The sequence below is a fragment of the Trachurus japonicus genome, chromosome 7 (assembly GCF_045865225.1).
Source record: "Trachurus japonicus isolate A0001 chromosome 7, Traja_1.0".
Taxonomy (NCBI): Eukaryota; Metazoa; Chordata; class Actinopteri; order Carangiformes; family Carangidae; genus Trachurus; species Trachurus japonicus.
The window spans coordinates 26,516,245-26,539,680 of NC_140913.1; the positions used below are offsets into that span (position 1 = coordinate 26,516,245).

General features: G+C 43.0%; 1 protein-coding gene across 3 annotated transcripts; it reads right to left on the minus strand.

The window, feature by feature from the left end:
• Positions 1–262: 262 nt before the first annotated feature.
• On the minus strand, positions 263–21,746 carry col2a1a (collagen, type II, alpha 1a). 3 transcript variants are annotated; one of them, XM_085782526.1, is made up of 54 exons: positions 21,440–21,746; positions 19,213–19,419; positions 18,118–18,134; positions 17,974–18,006; positions 17,233–17,265; positions 17,014–17,067; positions 16,607–16,699; positions 16,188–16,265; positions 15,582–15,626; positions 15,375–15,428; positions 15,073–15,126; positions 14,612–14,665; positions 14,434–14,487; positions 14,239–14,292; positions 14,085–14,129; positions 13,889–13,942; positions 13,697–13,741; positions 13,501–13,554; positions 12,754–12,852; positions 12,574–12,618; positions 12,350–12,448; positions 12,190–12,243; positions 11,967–12,074; positions 11,806–11,859; positions 11,551–11,649; positions 11,383–11,436; positions 10,819–10,917; positions 10,612–10,665; positions 10,465–10,518; positions 10,319–10,372; positions 10,039–10,092; positions 9,381–9,425; positions 9,128–9,226; positions 8,428–8,535; positions 8,252–8,305; positions 8,090–8,143; positions 7,901–7,954; positions 7,096–7,149; positions 6,868–6,975; positions 6,668–6,721; positions 5,858–5,911; positions 5,574–5,735; positions 5,311–5,418; positions 4,926–5,033; positions 4,704–4,757; positions 4,493–4,600; positions 4,357–4,410; positions 4,106–4,213; positions 3,958–4,011; positions 3,252–3,359; positions 2,839–3,127; positions 1,973–2,160; positions 1,611–1,853; positions 263–1,495 (listed from the first exon to the last, which is right to left on the minus strand). In XM_085782526.1, the coding sequence occupies exons 1-54, from the start codon at positions 21,531–21,533 to the stop codon at positions 1,349–1,351; spliced, it is 4,464 nt and encodes a 1,487-aa protein (XP_085638652.1). In that variant the 5' UTR covers positions 21,534–21,746; the 3' UTR covers positions 263–1,348. The 3 variants fall into 3 exon arrangements, with proteins under 3 accessions (XP_085638652.1, XP_085638653.1, XP_085638654.1); XM_085782527.1 differs by having other exon boundaries at positions 12,754–12,848; positions 13,497–13,554; XM_085782528.1 differs by lacking the exon at positions 19,213–19,419.
• Between the last annotated feature and the right edge of the window lie 1,690 nt (positions 21,747–23,436).

Here is a 23,436-nt window from a genome sequence, read left to right on the forward strand (position 1 = left end):
TTGTTGTTTTTTTTGTGTTTTTTCTTTTTCTTTTCTTTTTTTTTTTAAGCGACCCTCCTCAGAGTCCCGCGTTCAGCTTTGGGGGGGGGGATCTGGACTCAAGAGGAGGTCTCCAAGTAGCCCCTGTCTCCCCTGTCTTTAACCCGGCTGCACCCCTCCTCCAGGGTGGAGTGTGAATGTGTGGTGTGAGGCTAGTGGGAATTCGGGTAGGGGGTAGGTGGGTGGTTGGTTGGGTGGGTGGGGGGTGAGAAGGAGAGGGGGCATTTGGTGGAGAATTACAGAACTCATAGCACCTTCTGAAGAGAGAGCAACCCAAAGCAAAGATGGCCGTTCAGCCCCAGATCCACCTGAAAGCTAATGTTTTGGTCAGCTCAGATTTTTAAACTCAACATTTTCACTTTGTTTTTCAGCGTGAGGTAGCTTTAAACGATCTGGATGACTACAATGAAAAGGCAAAATTAATTTCCCTCAAATTCTTCAAAACAATTTTTTTTTTGTCGTTGATATTGTTGATGTTGTTGTTGTTGTTGTTGTAGAGAACTGGGTCTTCCTCTGATGGGCAGTCAAGGGGGACACTGAAACATACATCCCAAATGTATCCTCACTTTCCAAAAAAGTGTTGGTGTGCATATAGACACATGTACACACATAATGTGGAAATATATATAAAACCATCTGGTTGTTTATAAACACAGACTTTTACAACAATAGAACCAAAGGATTTATAATACACAGTAAAGGTTTTTTTTGCTCCTGCTGGTGATGGACAGGCCTGGAGCACCTGGATTTGATTTTACTTACTGAGAATATATATATTTGTTTGGTCTACACTGATTCAAAATGCCGTATTGGTGTGTCAGGAGGGAAACAGGGAGGGAGCTGGAGTAGGACTGGGACAGAGGTTGTGCGGCTGTTCTGTAGTGGAAAAGGGGGCTTGTTGTACTTTACAAAGAAAAAAACCCGTCCAGTCCTACCTCAACTCTGCCCATTCAGGTTAGACAATAAATAAGTGACATCAAGTCATGTTTCTGTTCTCCATAACTTGTTCGCTTGGTCCCTCTTCCTCCTGGCTCTGACTCATTCCCGTCAACAGTGGGCCATGGGAAACATGACTGGATCTCAGGAAGTGGGTTGACAGAGAATGCTGGTGTGGTGTACAGATATTGCCGGTGCCCTTCAGTGCTAACATCCAGGGAGTACAACTTGGAGAGCACTTCGTTGTGAGAGAAAAAGTATCAATTTTCTTTTTATAATTTCCAGTCTTCTTTATTGTGGAAGTGTGTATAATGTTTCATGGTTGAGTTTCATTTATTTCCTGTTATTTGGGGGGCCATTGTGATACTCCACTTTACAAGAAGCAGACTGCGCCTACATCCACGCCAAACTCCTGATCCGCTCCTCCGATGTCCATAGGAGCAATGTCCACGATTGGCAGACGGGAGGTCTTCTGTGTTTTGTACTCAAAGACAGTCTTGCCCCATCGGTCTGTATGTTTCTGTTGGTTGAGGAGAGGAAGAAGTGTTAACAACAATCTTATTTTATAACCTAAAGGACATTTAAAAAAAAAAAAATCATTTATCTGGCTCTGTGTTGCAGCCGTCTGTTCTCACCTTGCAGCCATCCTCCAACACGTTGTATGTGAAGCGACTGTTGCCCTCTGCACGGATCTCCACATCGTTGGAGCCCTGCAGCAGCAAAGCCTTCTTCAGGTTGCCTGTGGCCTGGTCCATGTAGGCAACGCTGTTCTTGCAGTGGTAAGTGAAGTTCTGGGATGCCTCAGTGGACAGAAGCCTCAAGAAGGTCAGCTGGACGCTGGCGGCATTGGCGGCGGGGCCCTCCTGAGCGTAGTCGAACTGCAGAGCCAGACAGAGAGCGGGGGAGTTCATTAGCAGCCTTCATGTTGAGGATCAATTAGTTCTTCATGAGTGGTTTTTTAGAAAGAAAAATCTCAGGTGATTAATAAAAGACTCACGTGGAATCCTCCATTCATGGTCTCTCCGAACCAGATGTGTTTGCGGTCCTTGCTCTTGCTGGTCCACCAGTTCTTCTTTGGTACCTTGGCGATGCTCGGGTAGACGCAGGTCTCTCCACTCTCCATGTTGCAGAAGACCTTGATGGCGTCGGCTGTGCTGCCAATGTTGGGGTCAACCCAGTAGTCACCTGGAGAGAAGAGAGAGGTTCATTAATAAGCTGTGAAACTAGAAAAACTAAATAGTAAATTTTTTTGACATGCTAGAAAAGATTTCATCTTGAGGAAGCTGTTTATTCAGTCTCTCGTCTATAGTGTCTCGTACTGTGAATGCAAAGCGTTTTAAATCATATGTCTCACTCTGTTGCAACTGTAGCTTCTCTATAATTATCTATGTATACATTCATAATATAAATGCTATATTTATTGTTTCTATCTCCAATGTTCATATTCCCATACCACATATTGAGAGATAAATACTTCCTGCCAAATACCTATACACCTTTTCCAAACTTTATACAGGTTTTTAGTTTCCTAGTGTTTTGACGCCTCCCAACATAGCACAGAATAATCATGAGGGAAATACATGTATACCAGAGTGTCATCTGCATAATTAATAATGCTAGTTTTGGTATGGTAGTTTTGAGCTCAAGGAGGCCGGGAACTGAGCCCTGTGGTACGCCACCTGTTGTACCGAAGCTTTCAGACCTTGGAGTTTGGAGCCATGAAGAGTTGTACAGAAAACTAGAGCTGTTAATAGTTTGTAACCACCTACACACCAGTAAGGAACTTTTTTAGACTTCAAGTGAACATATCTTACTTTCTTCCCATTAATACTTTTTTTTTTTCAACCCCTCTAACCTACTTACCGCTCTTCCACTCAGGGTGGCACAGTTTCAGGTCTCTGCAGGTGCGAGCTGGGTTCTTCTGGGAGCCGTCGGGGCTGCGCAGGTTCTCAATCTGGTTGTTGAGGGACTTGAGTGTGGAATCGACTTCGACGTCGTGCTGCCTCAGGGAGCTGGAGGCCTCATCGGCCCTCATGTACCTGAGAGGATCGGTGGACTTCTCGGTCTGACCCAGACCGGCGAAGGCAGACATGTCGATGCCGGGGCCGGGAGGACCAGGGGGACCAGGGGGTCCAGCGTTACCAGGAGGACCCTGAAGGAAGGCAAAAGCAATACATGGATCAATCGGGTGCACTAAGGCAACATTGAAACTTTGACATATACTGGCTTGTTAGAGGTGGTTGTAGATTTCATTTGTCTTATGACATATTACGTACAGCAGGGCCAGACTCTCCAGAGCGTCCACGAGGTCCAGGAGGTCCGATGGGACCAGGCTGTCCATTAGATCCGTCTTTGCCGGCAGGTCCAGATGGTCCAGGTGGTCCCTACACACAAAGTGAGTTTGACATTGAAACCAGTGGATCTAAATATGAGACATTTGATTTACTGAACTTAATTTTTCTGTGTGAAAAAGCATAAAACTATATTTTTATTCTCAACATCCACCCAAGAGTCTGGACTAAAAGTCTGATCAAATAATTCAAATGCAGCACCAGTTTGTCTCTATTATCCCAATCACCTCCAGACCCTTTTCCTTATTATGGATGAAGATTATTTATGTGGTGACATCCCCCTTCATTTTTCTTATCATGCTCAGTGCTTAGCTAATCTAGAATAGATATTGAGGTCCATTTCCGATCTCAGCGGGAGTGGTTTCACAAATCACGGTCCGTCTCCTTCTTTTCCTCGCAGAGAGTAATTACAAAATGCCTCGGCTGCCCATCTTATCACAGCAGTGGGTAATTAAAGCAGGTGGCCTTTCCTGTCCCCATCTCTGCCTGGTGATTGGAGAATTACAAGACGACTAACCTGTGCCCTTCATTCCCATCACATATCTTGTGTGTGAAAACTCCGTGATGGAAATGGTAATAAGAGTTTTTCTTCTTCTCTTTGAGCTTTTTGCTCCAGGTCCTGTTTTCTTACCTTAGCGCCGCTTGGTCCTGCAGGTCCAGAAGATCCAGAGTCTCCAGCAGGGCCCTGTTTAGATAATAGGGATGATGAGAGATCAGATGACAGACAAGACATAAAACGCAGAGCAGTAGTGATGAATTGTTCATTTCAGATCACTTACAGGGGGTCCAGGAAGACCCTGCAGACCAGTGAATCCACGGTGACCCTTCTGTCCCCTCTCTCCAGTCTCACCAGCCTCTCCCTTGTCTCCACGTGGGCCTTGGGGACCCTGGGGTTGAAAAGTTTCATAAAAGTCAGTGTCATGTATCGTAATATTCGGCTGCAAATGTGTAGCACTTTTAATCGACTAAATATAATAAAAACTGAGACAAACGTAGTGACACGGCTTCAGTTTGAGATGGCAAGACTTACAGCCATTCCTCTTGCACCACCAGGTCCAGGGGGTCCTCCGGGTCCTTGAGCACCCTAAAGAAAGAGGCACATGTGTGGGTGCTTCCTTGTGATATCGATATTTAAAATAGAAGAAGGTGTGTTCTGTGTGACTTACGGCCTCTCCTCTGTCTCCCTGTTTGCCGAGGGGTCCGACGGGTCCGGTGCTACCAGGGGCACCGGGGGCTCCAGGGGCTCCAGCAGGGCCGGTGTTACCTCGCTCTCCCTATAGGAGGACACAAGATGATGAGTCAGGATTACAGATGTTGCAGATGTTTGTCAAAAACAGTGTTATGTGTGTGTGTGTGGTTTCAGATTTGCTCTCTCACCTTGACTCCAGTAGATCCATCTCTACCAGGGGGTCCATCTGATCCAGGGGTTCCCTGAGTAATGACACAGTGTTTGTTATTTCCTGAGTCTGATATATAAATATGGTCATTGTTAAATTTACTGCTTCTCTAAGGGAGCTCGTTGTTACATGGATACACAACTGATCTCCAAGCATTGGGATTTTTTGTGCATTTTATTGTTGTTATCATTAAAGTTCTCACCTCTCTACCAGTCTCTCCAGCAGGTCCAGTAAGTCCAGGGGGTCCCACGGGTCCAGGGGGTCCACGGTCACCACCAGAGCCAGGAGATCCCTGTTTCCCAGGTTCTCCCTAAACACAAAGAAAAGATTTGATTAAATTTCAGAAACTGCTTTAACATTGATGCCCCAGATGTATTTTTCTGACTTTCAGCTGATCTTTCACTTTTTGACTGTTCAGTAGGAAACAGAAAGAGGCAAAACACAACGATAACTAATGGGACAAAGCAGACGTTACAGTAAGATGAAGGCCTGTCTGATATTTTGGATAGATTTCTTTTAAAGAAAGGCTATGGGCTCTGTAAATGTGAAATCTAATTTCAGCTTGTATGGAAAGCTAAAGAACTTACAGAAGGTCCAGGGAGACCAGGGAAGCCTCTCTCTCCACGCTGACCAGGCAGACCAACAATACCACGGGATCCAGCCAGACCCATAGGACCTGAAGGTCCATCAGCTCCCTACAGAGTCAGGAAGAAGAAGACTGAGTTATGATACTTCTTATTTATCTTCTCATGTCAACAGTGTGCATTTAGGTGTGAATGTTAAGCTGGAGCCTCGATGCTGTCTCAGAGCAGGACTCCACTGATTCCTATAAATGTAAAATCAAACTCACAGGGGGTCCATCCTCTCCAGCCTCTCCCTTCTCGCCTGGTGTGCCAGCAGGTCCACGAAGTCCAGCGTCTCCCTGCCTTCCTGGGAGGCCAGCATCTCCACGAGTACCTTTAGGTCCGTCTTTACCGGCGGGACCAGCAGGACCAGCACCACCAGGATTACCCTGTGGCGACGGGAAGACAGAGAATAATAAGTAAGAGCAGAAAACACACAAACACAAATTATTTTTGATGGACTCAGGCAGCTCATCTCTTCTCTACAATTTATTATTGATGAAGAACTCACATTAGGGCCAGGAGGTCCAACTCTGCCAGCAGCACCAGGGAAACCAGTAGCACCCTGTCAATGGAGAGAAGAGCTCAGTGAATATAAACACACCCAGCATGTTGGATTATTGTCACTAAAGTGTATTAAGGACGGTGTTGTAAGAATAAGAAAATGCAGATAATGTATTTCACTGCCCCATATGTGAATACACTAATGTCTATCAAAAGAACCTGTTTAGCATTTTGATTCAACTATGGGTCATTTTGTCATCATTGTTCAACAGGTGGTTGACACTGATTCAGTTCTATGTATTTTCCATGTGTTGAGTTTTATTGAAACATGAGAATAGAAATAACATTGGTTTAGTTTCCCAGTAGCTGTCACTCAAATTTATGACATTTGAATCCTATTTTGCCACTTACATGACCCTTATATTTGGTTTGATATTTAATATCAAATCTTATCTTGATATTGTTATATGGAGAGAAATGAATGAGTGAGCTGAAGTAATTGTTCTTTTATGTATCTATCATAAAATGATCAGAGTGGGTCCTTTGGCTTATTTCAGATGACTCACATCCTGTTGCAGATCTGGACCTCTAAAGCTCATTGATGAATTGTTTCAGTTTTCCACCTCCAGTCTCATGTGTTGTTGCTAAAATTATTGCACTCAAGTGAAGGGAATCAATAACCTGTGTGTGTGAGTGCATCTCTAAAAACATGCTGTCTGTGTAATGTAATGTAATATGAATCTTCTGTATCTGCATTCAGATGATATATTGTGTGATGGTTTATTAATGTGATAAAACATCAATGCAGTTTACTTACGGCGGCTCCCTGAGCACCACGGGCTCCTTTAGGTCCAGATACACCAGTAGGTCCCTAAAAAAGAAAGGGAACGACATTTAATCACATTCATGTCACACTAGTGTGGTTTTACTAGCACTGAAAATGTTGCTATCGCCAGTCGCATTTGATCCAGAGATGTGACCTAAGATTATCTACATTATTTAAGGTAAAATACCCACCACAGGTCCAGGAGCTCCAGAGGGTCCCTGGGGTCCAGGAGCGCCACCCTCTCCCTTCTGTCCAGACTCACCAAGCTCTCCCTTGGCTCCGGGCTGACCATCTGAACCCTGGATGTTTTCAACAGAACAGTATTATTGGCAGAATATCAATAACTTAAAGTAGAAATGTTTTTTCTAGTCAGCTCAGCTCCTTCCAGCTAAAGATGTTGATGTGTCGGTGTCACTTACAGGAGGTCCAGCAAAGCCAGCAGGTCCAGGAGGGCCGACCTCACCACGGTCACCCTGCAAGAGGATAGAAGACTCAGGGTGAGATATTGATTGAGATATTGGTTTGAATTATCAGTTATCTATTATGTTTGTTTGGTATTGGTTGTTTAGACAAAAACAAAACATCTCATCCTCTCTTTGTTTCATTTTGTTGATAAAGAAAAGACTCATTAAACGCAACACTCAATATACATAAGTGACATATATAACTAATTATAGATTGAAACATAGGGAAATAATGATGTAAACTGTGTAATAAGATCACAAGTATTGTTACTTTGCTATAACACCAGTGGGAAATGTCCAGAAATCTACCTTACAGCTAGACGCTGCCTCTCACTGTGGTTTCTGCCACAAACGTCTTTGAGAGAGACAAAGTTTCAGTCTGGTCCAATTTGAGCTTAATAATTGTCTGTACACTGTGCAAACTCAATTAAGTGCCTGCATTTGAGACGCTTATTATGTTATCACTCATGATGCTATTTATCCGTGAGCTACAGTGACATCATACTCTGTCCGAGGTACACAGTGCTATTCTAGTGTGAAACTTGAACATGTAATGTTTCTCCCGCTGTTTCTACTCATTTTGAGCTGAGTCACATTGAGTCAGTGCTTGTGTAGAAAAGCACCAGAGTGGGATGTGATTCTATTAGTGATCATAGACGATGTTTATTCTGTTTCTTCTACATGCTGCACCATTAGCTGGTAGATGTTTTATTATGGGCTCCATCCCACTCACACAAAGAAGACATGAAGAAATACTTACAGGGGCACCGCGAGTACCAGGAGCACCATTAGGTCCGCTAGGTCCAGTCTCACCCTGGATTGGAGAGGAACAGTCAGTCAAACCACCACACACAATACGAATGTTCAAGTAAAATCAACTCCTGTTCCCTCAAACTCAGCTAATAATCATCCTATAAACAATAATCCATATGTAAACACTGTGTCTTACCTTGGCACCGTTGGGTCCAGATGGGCCAGGAGGTCCAATGGGTCCAGTCAAACCCTGAGAAGAGAAAGAAGTGTGGATGTAGAAATAAGTTAGTTAATGAAGTGTCGCTCTTTTTGTGCAATAAAAGACAAGTAAGAGACCAAAGATTCATTCTGAACTCACTCTAGATCCATCCTTTCCAGCAGCGCCCTCAGGTCCCTTCTGTCCATTGTCACCCTGTTGGACAAAAAGGAAGGATGCATGTCAATCATACAAGAAACTGCAAGTCCCTCTGTTTAAAAAAAAATGGCCACTCCACCCATGAAGTAATTGATCATTTTGAAATTAAAGTCACTCACTCTGTCTCCCTTAGGTCCTGGGATGCCACCAGCTCCTCTCTCTCCAGGCATACCCTGCAGGCCGGGGGGTCCCTGAGATCCAGCAGAACCAGCGGGTCCAATAGCTCCCTGAGTTAGAAGCAGAAGATCACTTGTTAGCAGCTACTACTACTGCTAATACTACACGTTTCCTATGAGTTAACTGAACCCAAGTGTGGACATGGTGCTTTCTCACTCGTAATACCAAAGGTGACTTATCGTGTGCACATTATTTGATAAATGTTGTGAAAAGCCTGAAACTGGTTCCCTCAGAGATTTGTATCCAACTTGATCACCATAATATAAATACTAGATCAGAAATATATACTTTATTTATACAGATTTATTTCAAGGAACAGTTTGAAGTTTTGGGAAATATACTCAACAGGTCTGTTACTGTATGAAGCTGTAGCCAGTTACTTTAGCTTAGCATAAAGACAGGAAGTAGTATGATACAGCTCGCCTGGCTTTGAGAGAATATAACAAAATCCACCTGCAAGCGGCTCTAAAGCTCCAATACGCTCTTAACATATTATGTTAATGGATTTAAGTAGTTTCTAATGGCCTGTTTCCTGAGTGTCGTCTGAGGCAACAGGCCATCTCATTGCATCCAAGAAATCCCAAGAAACTAAGATACTACCTAATTTTCAAGCTTAAATCTGTTTCAGGCTGATGCACTGACCTTGGGTCCATCAGATCCAGGTGTACCAGGAAGTCCACGAGGTCCCTGAAGACCCTGAGCTCCAGCACCACCGCGCTCACCAGGGAATCCACGCTCGCCCTGTTATAGGAAACAAAGAGGCGGCTCGGTCAGTGGGAGACAAATGAAGTGGTGGTGGCTGCTGCTCAGCTGTTGTAACTGAGCTAAAAATGATGCCACCACATAAATGTCGCTTTTTGTTTTGTAGACAAGATGCCTGAACATGGAAACTCACTCTAGGTCCAGAAGCACCAGGAGCTCCGCCCTCTCCAGGAACACCCTGCAAAGAGAAGACAGATGCTTTTATTCTGCTTTTTGGTAAAATTACACATCTAATCAAATGTTTTAACACTTATTCTTATGTTGTGCTCTCATTTAAGACACTTGTTAAAAACAGCTCTGTGGTGATGAATTGGGCTGTAACAGTATTACACTGTAGTCATAATCATCTACACAAAAGAAGCAGCAGTTTTAGCTTTGTTTTGTTTCCCTTGACTGTTTTGGAGAAGTCTGAAGACAGGATCTTCACTCAGAATTTTAATATGAAAACTGTTAAGTGTCCTAAGTCATTAGCATTGGCATTTTCTGCTGCAGAGAATATTAGTGAGTTATTATAATACACTGATACGAGGCTACATTTACCTTTAATGTGAAATACAACAAGTATTTTTTAACATCTTGAACGAAAAGCTGCTTTTGCTCATTGTCCACCCCTATCACCACTGTTTCCAACCCTTAGGGCACAGTCACTTCATGTCACAGCCTTATACTGTCAGGAAGAGTGACTGCTCATATGCACTGTTGTATGTCATGGGAGTTGCACTGAAACAGTTGTAGGATGCAAAGACAGAGCCGCCGCTACTGCAAAGTAGTCGGACGGTATAAACACTCACCTGGTCACCAGGTTTTCCAGACTCTCCGGGGGCACCAGATGGTCCGGGCAGACCCTGTGCATCAACAACACAGAGATTAGTTATATGATATCAGTAACTATAGGTTGTCAGGCTACTGCTTATAATAATAATAATACATTTTATTTATACAGCGCTTTTACAGCTCTCAAAGATGCTTTAAATAAGACCAAATACAGAGGAAATAAAAAAAGAAAGTCTGCGAATGAGACTTTGGACATCGTATTAACTTCTTGTTTGATTAATGAGAGAATAAACTCACCTGGAAGCCAGAAGGTCCAGGCTGTCCTTGCTCTCCTCTCTCTCCAGCGGGTCCCTACAACAGACCCAGACACAGGTGATCAGCCAGAGGCAAAGTGCATTTCAGCTGCCGGTTCTCACATCATGAAATCATACTAGGATACTCACAGCAGGGCCGGGAGGTCCAGAAGCACCAGTCTCACCATCCTTTCCAGACAGACCCTGTTCAGAGAGGAGGAGGCACTTATATTAAAACAGATCTACAGGCAGAAATTGATGGAGGCGTTTTTTAAGGTTTGGAGAAAATGTACTTACTCTCAGACCAGTACGACCCACAAGACCCTTCTCTCCTGGCTTTCCAGCTTCACCCTGAGTAAGAAGGCGAATGACAGGACTGTTATTTGATTATTCTGCACAAAGATGTTGTATTATGATATATAATATATTATTATCAGCTGTATATCACGTATTATGAACATGTTAACTTGTGTTTATCTTGTCAAAAAAGCCCTAAACACGTACATTGGCTCCCTTTGGTCCAGGGAATCCCATCACTCCAGGCTGTCCACGGGCTCCCTGAGGACCAGGTGGGCCGGGGCGACCGTCCTCACCAGCGGCACCCTACAGAGGACACAAGGTAAAACATAAGAACTCAGTACAGAAACCCAGAGATTAACTTTGTAATTGAAAGGTGTGTGTTTATCATGATTGTAGCATATGTGATTGTACAGTTTGTGAGTAAATTGACTTAGAGCATGTAGTGCATGAGAGTGCTGTGGTTGTATAGAAGGACATAAATGGTGGTTTTTGCGATATTGCAGAGTGCTGCTTTTGAATATTGCAGCTGCTGTAGCTTGTCATTTCTCATTTCAAGTCTCTAATTATGAAAGATTATTGGCAAAGAGCCGATATTACGTCCAATTAAACTATATTAGGAAAAATCCAAACTGATGAAGCTTGTTCAAAGGGATGATCAGTCTGCTGCATTTTCTTTGTTTTTGTTTTTGATCTTACACACACTTCTCACAATCAATTATTTCTGAGCTGAAACCGCTATAAACAGAAGATTTTAAGTATTATACTCACAGAGGGTCCAACTTTGCCCTGAGGACCAGCATCTCCGGGACGACCAGTGAGACCCTGTGAAAGAAACACACATTTTTAGAGATTGCCAACATGAGGATAAGTCATTGAGATCAGAGCGATCGCCAAAAAATGACTAAAACTTTTCAACACTGAAGATGCAGGACTCACTCTGGCTCCGGGGAGGCCGGACTCTCCTGTGCGTCCTGGGTCTCCAGTAGCACCTTTAGGACCACCAGCACCGGGAACACCACGGTCACCGGGGGCGCCCTGAGGGGGGACAAGACAGTCAGTCAGTCAGTCTGTTCAACTTTAAAATATCAGTATGATGGTTAATATGGCAGCTTCACAGCCACGTCGCTGCTGAAATACAGATGCAGCCTGTGTTGCTGCCTGGAGTCACTGAGCTGAAACCACAGGACTCACCTTAGCACCAGCAAGACCATCCTGACCAGGGAAACCACGGTTACCGGGAGCTCCCTGCAAAACAGAAACGCAACTTTAAGTTAGACAGAGCAACATAAATAGCAACAGGTAGTTAATAACTTTACTTTTTGACAGTATTGTGGTAAATCCTCGTTACTCACTCTCTCTCCTGGAGGTCCAAGTGGTCCAGCAGCTCCAGGCTCTCCTCTGGCTCCTCTCTTTCCTTCCTCGCCAGCAGGGCCGGGGGCACCTTGAGGACCAGCGGGGCCCTAGAAAAAATAAAGATATCTCAGTAAACCTACTCCAGACTGTTTCTTAAATATATTGTTGAGGGAATATACAGTCGGAAATCACTGTAAATCAGGTCAAAACTGAGAAACTCACAAGCTCTCCCTTGGGTCCAGCTTCACCTTTGAATCCGGGAAGACCAGGGTCTCCCTAAACATGGCAGGAAATAAGAACAACAACAATAGTCAACTCAGTAATCATAACACAGAATGTAAGAAGGTTTAACAAAGTTTTATATTATCCCCAGGTGACTTACAGACTGTCCCTTGGGCCCCAGAGGGCCAGTGGCTCCCTGTGGTCCTGGTGGGCCACGAGGGCCGGGGAATCCAGGAGCACCAGCAATACCAGAGGCACCCTTCAAGGAAGAAGTGAGAGAGGAAATATCAGAATCAAGTACAGTATTAATATTATTATTATTATTATTATTATTAAAAAGGTAATATTGGATCCTAAATGTATCAATAGAGAGAGTGGACTTACAGCAGATCCCTTAGCTCCAGGAATACCATCAGTACCGGGGTTACCCTGTGCACACACAGAATGAAACAGTCAATTAAAAAATGCACAGAATAACAAAGTCAGAGTAAGAATGACCATGATTGGCTGCTGTAAATTCAGATTAAACATATATATGATCAGGATAAGTGATGACAAACGAACCGATGCTCCAGCGGGTCCGGGAGATCCTGGGGTACCAGCCTCTCCACGTGGTCCCTGTGCACCCTCAGCTCCACGGGCACCGGTAGGGCCAGCTTCTCCCTGAGAGGACACAAGACAGTCAGACTCATCACTAACTGGTAGAGAAGGTGGTCAACTTGTGAACATCTGTACCTCCATATTGTACAGATGCAGATGATGCTGTGTAATTATCTTCACCTGTGTATCTGTCATGAACTGTCTCATCTGCAGGTCATTTTATCTGAATTATACACTCTAACTAATATAAACTTATATACTGTATATTCAACACATCTGGGAGCTTTTGAATTACTGCTCCCTTTTCATTGTCTTCTTTATTTCACAGCTACACTGGTTGAAGTTTTGCCTTAAAAGTTACTGAATCGATTTCAAGTCACTGAATCGTATCCTATCGTATCGTTCTAAATGAACCAAGATCGGCATCGAATCGGCAACCATGAATCATTGTTGGAACGAATCGTTACACCCCTACTTTCTTCCTTATAAAGTTATAGAGCAGTTTGTTGTTTGTTTAATATACAACAGATTTTTTTGTATTTAAAGAGGTGGGAGTGACCAACTTTCTGAAAATACTACAGGAATCGTAAAGTAGTGACTGAAATGGTGCAAGTGACACTGACACTTTCTTTTTTGCTTTATTTCAACATGTGTGGACTCCTACATTAAAACACTGGTTTAATGAAGACGCTGATGTGAATGTGAACCAACCTTGGCTCCTGGGGATCCTGGGAAGCCGGGAGCTCCAGAAGGACCAACAGGCCCCTGGTGACAGAACAAAACAAATCAGCAGGTCAGAGCTTGTGTCTAGTGAAACCAATACTTTGTTGACATGTTATTAAAGGCTGTAGCTTATTTTAAAAGTAACAAAGTGAACTGGATGCAGAGTAGGAACTGTGATACGTACAGGAGGACCAGCAGGACCGGGCAAGCCATCATTTCCACGGGCACCCTGAGGAGTGGAAAGACGGGAGAGTCAGTTCTGTGTCTTATCATATAGAGATCAATCATTAAATTATAATGAATTCAAATTTGTTATTAGAAACATGTTACTACTCGGTGTGTAGAAGCAGATATATGACTAAGACATGTTACTCACTGCGGCTCCAGAAGCTCCGGGGCGTCCTCTCTCACCGGGCAGACCACGCGGGCCCTATGGCAGAGAACACAACTCATTAGCTTATTCTAGTCATTGTAATTTAAATAAATGCATGAGTAATTATTTATCATCATATCTAAGAATGAAATAGCCTTTAGAAATAAAGCAGAGAGCAATAGCGTGCGTGTAAACTCACCATGGGTCCGGGAGCACCGTTCTCACCAGAAGAACCACCCTCACCCTGAGAGCAACAGAGATCAGAAAAATTAGAAGTAAACAATGGAAGCAAAAGTGACGAAAATGTGAATTTTATCATTATCTCTTCTTTAGATAATGTGATGGTCCTATACCTTGGCTCCTGCAGCACCAGTCTCTCCCTTAGCTCCATCCAGACCAGGATGACCCTACAGACAGACAGAGAGAGAGAGAGAGACAGGAGAAAACCCATCAGGACTCATGCATCAGTCAGATCCCCTCAGGTGTGATGATGAACAAATGGCTGCAGCTCTGTGAAGAATGGAGCTGCTGTTAGTTGAAACACTCACTCTGTGTCCTTTGATGCCGGGAAGTCCAGGAGTTCCAGGGAATCCGCGAGCTCCCTGAAATAGAGATGAAACATTTTCTTTAGAGGCATATTTAATTCATCACTGTTTTTCTTCTCTCTTGACTTTGATATGTAATCCCGGAGTTAGAAAACAGAGAGATTCATTATCATTCACTCACCTGAGGCCCTGCAGGTCCGCGCTCACCAGCTTTGCCAGGTTTGCCAGCCTCACCCTGAAGATGAACAGGAAGTGGAGAGATTATTTACGGTAGTTTTAAATTGGGATGTAGCTGCATGGCACTTTACTGTGGTAGGCTGCTGCTGCTGCATGCTTACAGTCTTGTGCACTTATTTTCATCATTGTTGTTAGGAAATAGACAGTGCCCCCTAGTGGTCCATAAAGGTCATAGCATCAAGTGCATGTAGAAGGAGTGATATCAATCATTATGAAATGATAAGGAAATAAACCCAAACATTTGCGTTTTATGTTTTAAAATAAGAGCATAAGTAAAAAAAAAAAGTTTCCTTAATCATTATCTATTTAAAAAGCTGTGGTTTGCTTTGACCTTTGACCCTTGCTTCTATATCCATGTTTTGATGAGCTTTGGGTTTCATAAGGAGGTGAAGCCTTGATACTTACATCACTTCCTGGTTTTCCAGAAGGTCCAGGTGGTCCACGAGGTCCCAATGCTCCCTGTTGGAAATTAAAGTGAGTTAGTTGATGAGACAGTGAAACACTTGCTACTTAAAGTTGAGATAATCATCTTTGACAGTGTCCGTCCATTGAAGTAAACTTTCAGTAAAATAGCTACTATTCATACGCAGCATTTGTATCTGTATCTGTAGTTGCTTTAGGTAAACAGGAAACACAACAGCAAACGTGACCTGTGCAATCTGCAGTGAGTCTATTAGACACAAAGACGTCCTGATATTAATACTTACAGCTGGGCCAGGCTCTCCAGCCTCTCCAGGGGAGCCTTGGAAACCCTGTGGTCCCTGTTGGCACAAATGACAAAGCAAACTATTAGGGATTTATGCATTCATGCCAACAATTATTCACTATTTATGTCAACTATTTTTTGACATTTAAGCAGTTTAATGGCAGTAATTAATCACATCATGGTGCAGTGCTGTAATGTCTGTACTTACAGGAGCTCCAGAAGGTCCAGGGGGACCACGGGGACCCATAGGACCCTGCAATAGAAACACAAAGTTTACCCAGTGCATATTTTTACCCACACAGTGTGACAAATTTGGGTGCCTTGAATAGAGAACTCAGCAGTCAAAGCCACTGAGAATGATGTGAAATGTAAACATAACGCCAGTTCAGGCTCAGAGGATTCAAACACATTCAAGGGATTAAAGTTAATATGTCCTTAAAATACCTCTCCTATTAAATATTTGCAAAACCTATTTCTGTGGCCCCATTAATGAAAATAAACATGTTTTTTTTAGTCATTAATGTGGTTTATCCTGAACAGTCTTTTTAAAGAAAAGGAAAATATAAAATTGTCGTCTGTTCTGTGGCTGCAGACACTAGAAATAATAGTCAAATGAATTCTGTGTTCAGGTGAAGCTACTGAGCCACTAGGTGGCAGCATTTCAACCCTCGTACCGAGCAGTTTATTTTTAGCTGCTTATTTTCAGCAGCCAGTCCATTGCAAGCTAAATGTCAGTGGTGATGTTTTGTAATTGTGACAGGTGAGCTGCTTCCGAGATAAAAACCATACACCACACAGTCGTACTTCTTCTTACCATTGGTCCTTGCATCACACCCATCTGAGCGCCGCCGGCCTTCTCATCAAAACCTCCGGCCATCTGAGCAGCAAAGTTCTGTAAAGGCACAAAACACGCCGAGTTCATGCAGTTGGTCTTGTCTAAAGAGAGTCACAAACTGAGTTACAGACTTAATGGAGGGTCAGTTAGCAGGAGGAAAATGTGTCTGCACCTGCTCTTCGCTAAAGAGACAGACGGCCTGCAGGATGCACAAGTCTCAGAGCGTAAACATGCATTTCATACATTCTCCAGTGCAAACAATAGATTTACTGATGGAAAAGATACTGTATGACCATTAGGTCATCTCTGTATATTTCTATCTGAGTGTAATACAGCAGTGTTGAAACTTAATCTGTAAATCATCTTTGCTGTGTTACAGAAATGCCCAGGAGACTCACCCCTCCAAGCCCTGGTGGTCCGGGTGGTCCAGCTGGGCCGGGGTTTCCGGGGGTGCCAGGCTCACCATCTCTTCCGCGAGGTCCAGGATTTCCCTAGGGAAAAAGAGAGATGGTTATTTTCTCAGAGTCGCCTGTAAGGATTCAGGAAGTGTTCAGGTCAGAAATCCTGCTGCTTGTTCTATACTTGAAGCTGTTGTCCTCTGATGATCAGTGGTTGCACTAGATGTTGTTTGTTATATCAGTGCCTTTATCACTAGAGGAAGTCTCACATCTCAGAGCTGCTGTAGCTTGGCCTGATACTTGGCGGCCCTGTGCAACCAAGTGCTGAAAACTCATGATGGAGTTTATTCTGAATGAAGCACTGAGCAGGAAGACTGATGGGGGTGTTTCTCTCTTTTGTCTCTTACCTTATCACCCTTAGCGCCAGCTTCTCCACGTGATCCCTGCTCACCTGGGGGGCCCTGCAAAATAGAGATAATTGTCTTCAGTCTAAGTGAGATTTACAGGTTTCCTTAAATTCCTATTTACAGCAAAAGCGTAATTATTATGCATCATTAAAGTGTGAGTAAATAGATTCTGTAAAACATAGAAATACAAGATACATGTTAGAAGAGTGAAGTATTTACCATAGGCCCAGGTGGTCCCTTTGGTCCTACAACCTGCACAAAGATAAATGAAAAGCTTATGTCAGGTGCCTGTGACTGTTGTCACCAATTGCTACTTATTACAAGACCAATCTTTCATGCTACGTCCGGTCGTCAGCTAAAATAAGGCGAGAACATTCCTACTTTGTAGGAGGTGGACATTAAGCCCAAAAAACACAGTCTGATGGGGATCTATGTTGACAGGACAAGTTTTGCTAAAACATAACCTCGTCTTAACCTCTGCTTTGGCCGACTTTGTCCACCTGACATGTGCACTTTCAGTGAAGTTGCTGAGAGGACCTAAGCGGATTTGATCAGGTTCATTATGTCCCAGGAATGCAGGGTTTGTCCTCATTTAATAAAATGTCCAACGAAACTTTGGACATTGTAGCTGAGAAAGTGCCACTCTAATGATCAAACGTATTGAAATACTAATAATGTTTTAAAACTTGGGAAAAAAAGTGCAACAAGCAATCAATTGAACAAACTGAATAATTCAAAGCAGAGTTAATTATAATTAAATTCAACAAACAAAATCTTCAGAGATTCGTGCCCCATGTAGGAGATTATTATGAATATGAATGTGAACCAACTCTGATACCAAATAATAACAATTCAACTTAAAAGGCTGCTTTGATCATTAATGAGTTTGTGTAGATTGCACTTTTGAACAGAAATGGAGTATCAGTTATTTACTGTGAAGTGGAGAGGACTCATACTTACATCTGCAATATCTCCTGGTTCACCTTTCTGGCCCTGATTGATAAGAGAACAACAAGACATCAGTGGCCTGAAACAACTTCCTCAAAAACAAAAAAACCACTGTGATTTTACTTGTTGTGAAGATGCATGGGGCAGCATTTTTACCTTAGCACCAATTGTTTCTGATGTCGCAGACAAATGGGAGAAGAGAGGAAGAAAGAACCACAACGTTAAAAGTCGTCAACATTTCAGACACTTGACTGATTTGAAATCTAACCTCTATAAGAGACCTGTGAGGAAAACCTAAATGATGCTAAAGTGATCAAATACCAAACCCAAAGGGAAAGAACCCATCCAGATTATATTAATGATGAGAGATGAAGCAGAAGCAGAGCATGGACCAGGAGATGAGAATGTGTTTGGGTCCAAAATGTTACTGTAAGTACAAAGTCAGCAGGTTGTAAGCTCAGCATGTTGAATAAAGCAGCGGCAGCCAGTGCCACTAAGATTTTACTTTCAAAGTTCAATGGAAGGATGTTTACATCCAATGATGATCCATTACTGAGCAAAAACTGGGGTGTCAGCAAAGGCAATTCGATTATTACACATTTTAAATCAAAAATCAGATGAATAATGCAGGAATATTCCTGTAATAACTTTAATATAAGGAGATTTCTTGAGACACCACATGGATACAGTGGCTCTTTGTGAGGCCTCGACAGGTTTACTTGAGGCCTTGTGCATAAAAAGTTTGGGAAAACTTTGGGTCATCTCTGAGATAGATCACCTGAAGACACCCTACTTTTGTAAATGGGTCGTATAAATCATTGAGCTGCGGCTCAGTACGAACATAAGCTTCATCTTAGTCATGAGTTAAAATAAGCAGAGAGCGTCTCTACTGGTTTAGTTGAGAACCAGACATATCTCATATCTCAGCATCCGTCCAGGGAGTGATATCGTTCTGATTATGTTCTGGTCTCCAGAAAAAAAACCAAGCACGTAGAGAGATTCACTTTGGAATAGGGAACAGCAGGTGTTATGTTGACCAGTCGTTAATAAAAATAATAAATCATAAAGCTTTAACCCCTTAGAGGAAATTACACCCCCACTTTATTGTTATTATCATCAATGTTTCTACTGGTCAGGCAGAACGTGTGGCTCCTGCGGCGGTTCCCCATTCAAAAGTGTTAGCTGGGAGGGAGATGAATGCAAGCTACAAGAGTAATTTATTTATGGGTATGTGAATAAATAAATTACAACCAATGGGGGCACTGGCATCAGCAGGGCAGATGGGACAGCACTCTCCAGATGGGATGATAGGGTTGGCACACTCTTTGATCTCCTCGCAGATTATCTCATCGCACAGAACCGCTCCGCTGTCGCACACACAGATACGACATGGCTCTGGCTTCCACACATCCTTATCATTATACTGCTGGCCGTCCTGGATGCAGCCGCCTGCCTCCTCTGCGGTGGCCAGCAGGGGGAGCGGAGCGCGGCGAGGCGAGGCGAGGCGAGGCAGCAGGTGCACACAGACAGGGGGGAGAGGAGGAGGGCACAGGAGCAACGGGAGGACAGGAAGTTTGGTTCAGCAGAGAGTTAGATATAGAAAAGGTTGTGGAGTTTATACAGCGTTGGGGCAGGGAGGGGGGTTGGTGAGGTAAATGGTGTTATGAAAAAAAAAAATTGGGTTAGAGAGGGAAAGAGAGAGAGGGAAGTGTGGATAAGAGGATGTAAGCAGGTCAAAGGGTGGGGGGTGAGGAAGTGGGAGGTGTTAGGGCAGTGTCGGGGGGTAAGATGGAGATGGAGGAGTGGTTCATGAGTGAAGGGGAGGGATGTACAAGGAAGATGGAGAAAGATAAAAGTTATGCTGTGTCAAATAAAAGCTTTATAATGTAGTGCAAAGTATATAAAAATAAAAAGTCTGATTTAACAAATAGAACAACACATGAATGTAACTGCATGTGGCCTCGGTGCTTTGATGCACATGAACAGGTGTCGGCCTGAACCCCAAAATATACACCACTATGAATAAGTAGCTGTGGAGCAAAAGTATGATTAAGACATTTTAAGTATAATTCACTCACAAGAGGTGATAAAATACTCAAATGGAGGTGTTTTGAAGCTGCATAAAATGAGATGTCAATACGAGGCACAGTTAACAGTTGTATCTGAAGTCGCTACTTGAGGTATTTCACGTAGCTGGCTGAGTATATTTAACCTGCGGGCCTGCTCTGCTGCTCGAATGAATGAACCTCTCTTCCAGGGATACTGTGCCCAATTGACAAGCTGCTGCCTTAAGTAAACAGGGGGTCCTGCTAAATTGCTCCATCTGGGTCCCATAGCTGTGTCAAGTGCCAGCGCAAACACGCTGGGGAATTAAGAATGGGACATTCACTTAATGAACACAGTTTAAGGGGCTGGGCCTACAAACTGCTGTTATTTGTCTTTTTAAACATATTTGTGAACCTGGTTCTTAGCACATACATGTTACAAGGCTCCTGATCAGAAATGACTTTGGATACTTTGCAGCTGAAATGTCTGCTGTTTTCTCTGCAGCTTTGCCTTTAATATGATAATTTTACAACAGGGTTAAAGGGTTAATGAATGCTAAAAGCTGATGTATGATAAGAGAGAGAGAGAGAGAGAGAGGGCACTGGAGGACGCAGGAGCTGTAAAGTGCATCTTGCTATAAATACATCTAAATGTCCATCATCTGTTGACTCCTGCCCTGCACTCTGTCCTCTGTCCCTGTCTCTTCTTGCTACCCTTTGAGCCTGCTAGTCTGGGGTCAAACACGGTCTGACCCCGTCACTCCACATCATGAAAACCCCTGAATCTGCTGGTGTGGTGGTTTATTTTAAACACTTAAACTCACTTCTGATTGGCTGATAAGCTGCTCACAACTTGACTTTCTGGAAAACCCTGACAACCCAGATGAAAAAAAGTGTGTTCCTTCTTGATAATGTAGGAAAAAGAGCAATTAAAGACATTTAAGGCGTCGCAGATCTGCTTTTTAGGCAGATCTGCTTCTGAATTAAATCACTGTGCTCAAGAGCAAACAGAGCAGGAAGGGCTGAGCTGCAGGACCAAGGTGAGGACAAATGAACACTTGTTCACCTGGTCCTCCATCCCACACAGATGTGCCTTGACAGCCTCACCTGTCCTACAGAAAACTATGCACTCACTTACTTAGAGAGATCTTTGAAAACCTGCCTGACAGCACATTTTATCATCAGCAAAGACTTAACACCTGCATCAATGAAAATAACATCTAATTGGTTATGTCTTCATTTCAGCTTAACTGATTTGAGCTTTTCACGCTCTTCATTTGACATCACACCACCTGCACTTGTATTTTTTTTTTAGTCTTCTAGAAACATCACAAAAGAAAAGGTCAATAACAACATCAAAGTAACAATCCACATTTTTCTATCCAAGTAAAAAAAAAAAAAAGAAACATGTCAAGAAAAACTTTGCAACTTACGGTCGTCCTCTTCCTGACATCTGACCACGGATAGTAAAACAACTTGGGATGCTACAAGTAGCAGAACAGTCCTTGAATCCACAAAGCTGAACATGTCTAAATATTAGACATGCAGGAGCTCGGGTGAGAAATGAAGGGACGGTGGAGACCAGGCTCTCTCAGTCAGTGGCGTGTAAAAGTGTTTGTTTCCCAGAGACTTATGGCACCATGCAGTCAAACCCTCCAAAATCTAAGTGGAATCCAACGCGGGGCCCCAGCTGGCACTCTGCACCCACCGCGTCAGGGCAAGCACCGCGGTTTTATGTCCACTGTGCCTTGTATGGATCTTCGTATATTCCAAAATACCAGTCCTTCCCCCAGACCCCCTGTAAGGCTGAAACCTGAACCTCATCTCCCTCCCCTCAATCCAGCAGCATCTACTCTCCCAGGGATTTCTTTTTTTTTTTTAACTCGAGCCCTCCTTCCTCCCCTTGACCTGCTTGGCCTGGCCCCGGCCAGGAGATGCACCTTCACTTTCACATTAGTTAAGAAGAGGGGACGGCTACATCCAGCAGAGCACAGACCAGGCTCTGAGCTGACTACATGAAACTGTGTCAGTGAATCATGAAATCCTAAAGCTGGTAAAACAAGTTTCAAAAGGACCACGTTAATATTTCAAGACTATTCTCAGAGTTTCATTGATCTGTATGTAGACTAATTTCATAAAAAGTTATTTTTGGCAAGCCCACAACTCTTGGTAGATACTTTATATAGAAAGACTTACCACATTATTTACTGAAAACACATGAATGAAAACATTGGAAATTTCCTCATCATGGGACTAATAAAGGGATATCCTATGTTATTCTGTAAAATTCATTCATAGAAAACTGGAAATCTGCTACAGACCAACTAAATTGTTGTCTTCATCCAATGAGCTACAACTATTTTGTAGGTTTTAGCACTTAAAAATGAACTTATTGAGATTCATAGTTTTGTTTCACACTGAATTAACTATAAAGGGAAAACTATAACTAAAACTATGACTGTTTTTCTGTCATAAAACATTTGCAGCATTTTATACATAATCATTATTGTGTCATTTACTCATTCAGTTGGATTAAAGGTGTAAATAGTTTACCTCAAATTGCTGTTCTCAATCTATAAATGAAAGATTTGGACTATTCAGTTTTACCTGACTGTTAGAGACATTTGGAAAGTATTCTTCATATGGGACGATAAACTGTTTGCGAGGAGACAAAAGTAGAAGCAGAAGTTTCCAGATTAATGAACGGTTAAAACTCTGGGAATTCAACAGTGGGTCAGCGGGGTTGTTTGTTTCGGTCTAGTCCATTGGATTATGGATTAATCTGCGGACTTTAGGCAACCTGAAAGTGTTGAGCTGACCAGGTCAACTGTGCAGTTATGTCATGCTCAACTTTACACTCAAACTTTTGTGAGAGGTTTGTCTGTTTGGACAAAGACCATTGACGAGAGGTTGTGAGTTCCAGTTAAAAGGACAATTGTATAGTGCGGTTTGCAGAAGGAAGAAATTTCCCTTGAAACAGAAAATCACATGAGTTAAGTTCACCTACTTATTCCTGCCATGTCTCTATATCACTTGCCCATTTTCATTTAACTAGTGCAGTCGGTCTGTGACAGGATTTATTTACCTTCATAGCATAACATTCCTGACAAAATAGCAGACATATGGCAGAATTATCTATTGTGAAGCGGAGCCAAAAGCATGGTGAAACGTCTGTGTGATCTTTATCATGTACCTCCAGTAGATAGGGCCAGGTGACTGAGCTTGAAAGGGGGTCTTTGTCATGAGGAGAGGCACAGTAATTCCAGGGTCACGACCTTCTAGACAGCCCCCCTCATTCCACATAGAGGAAAGAAAGATTTTCAAACCGCCATCTTAGCTCTTCCTAGTCTGCCAGGGTCTATGAGTTGTTTCGTATGGGAATTAGTTAGAAGAAAACTAAAGAAATCTTTTGCTGTCCCATGATATGATA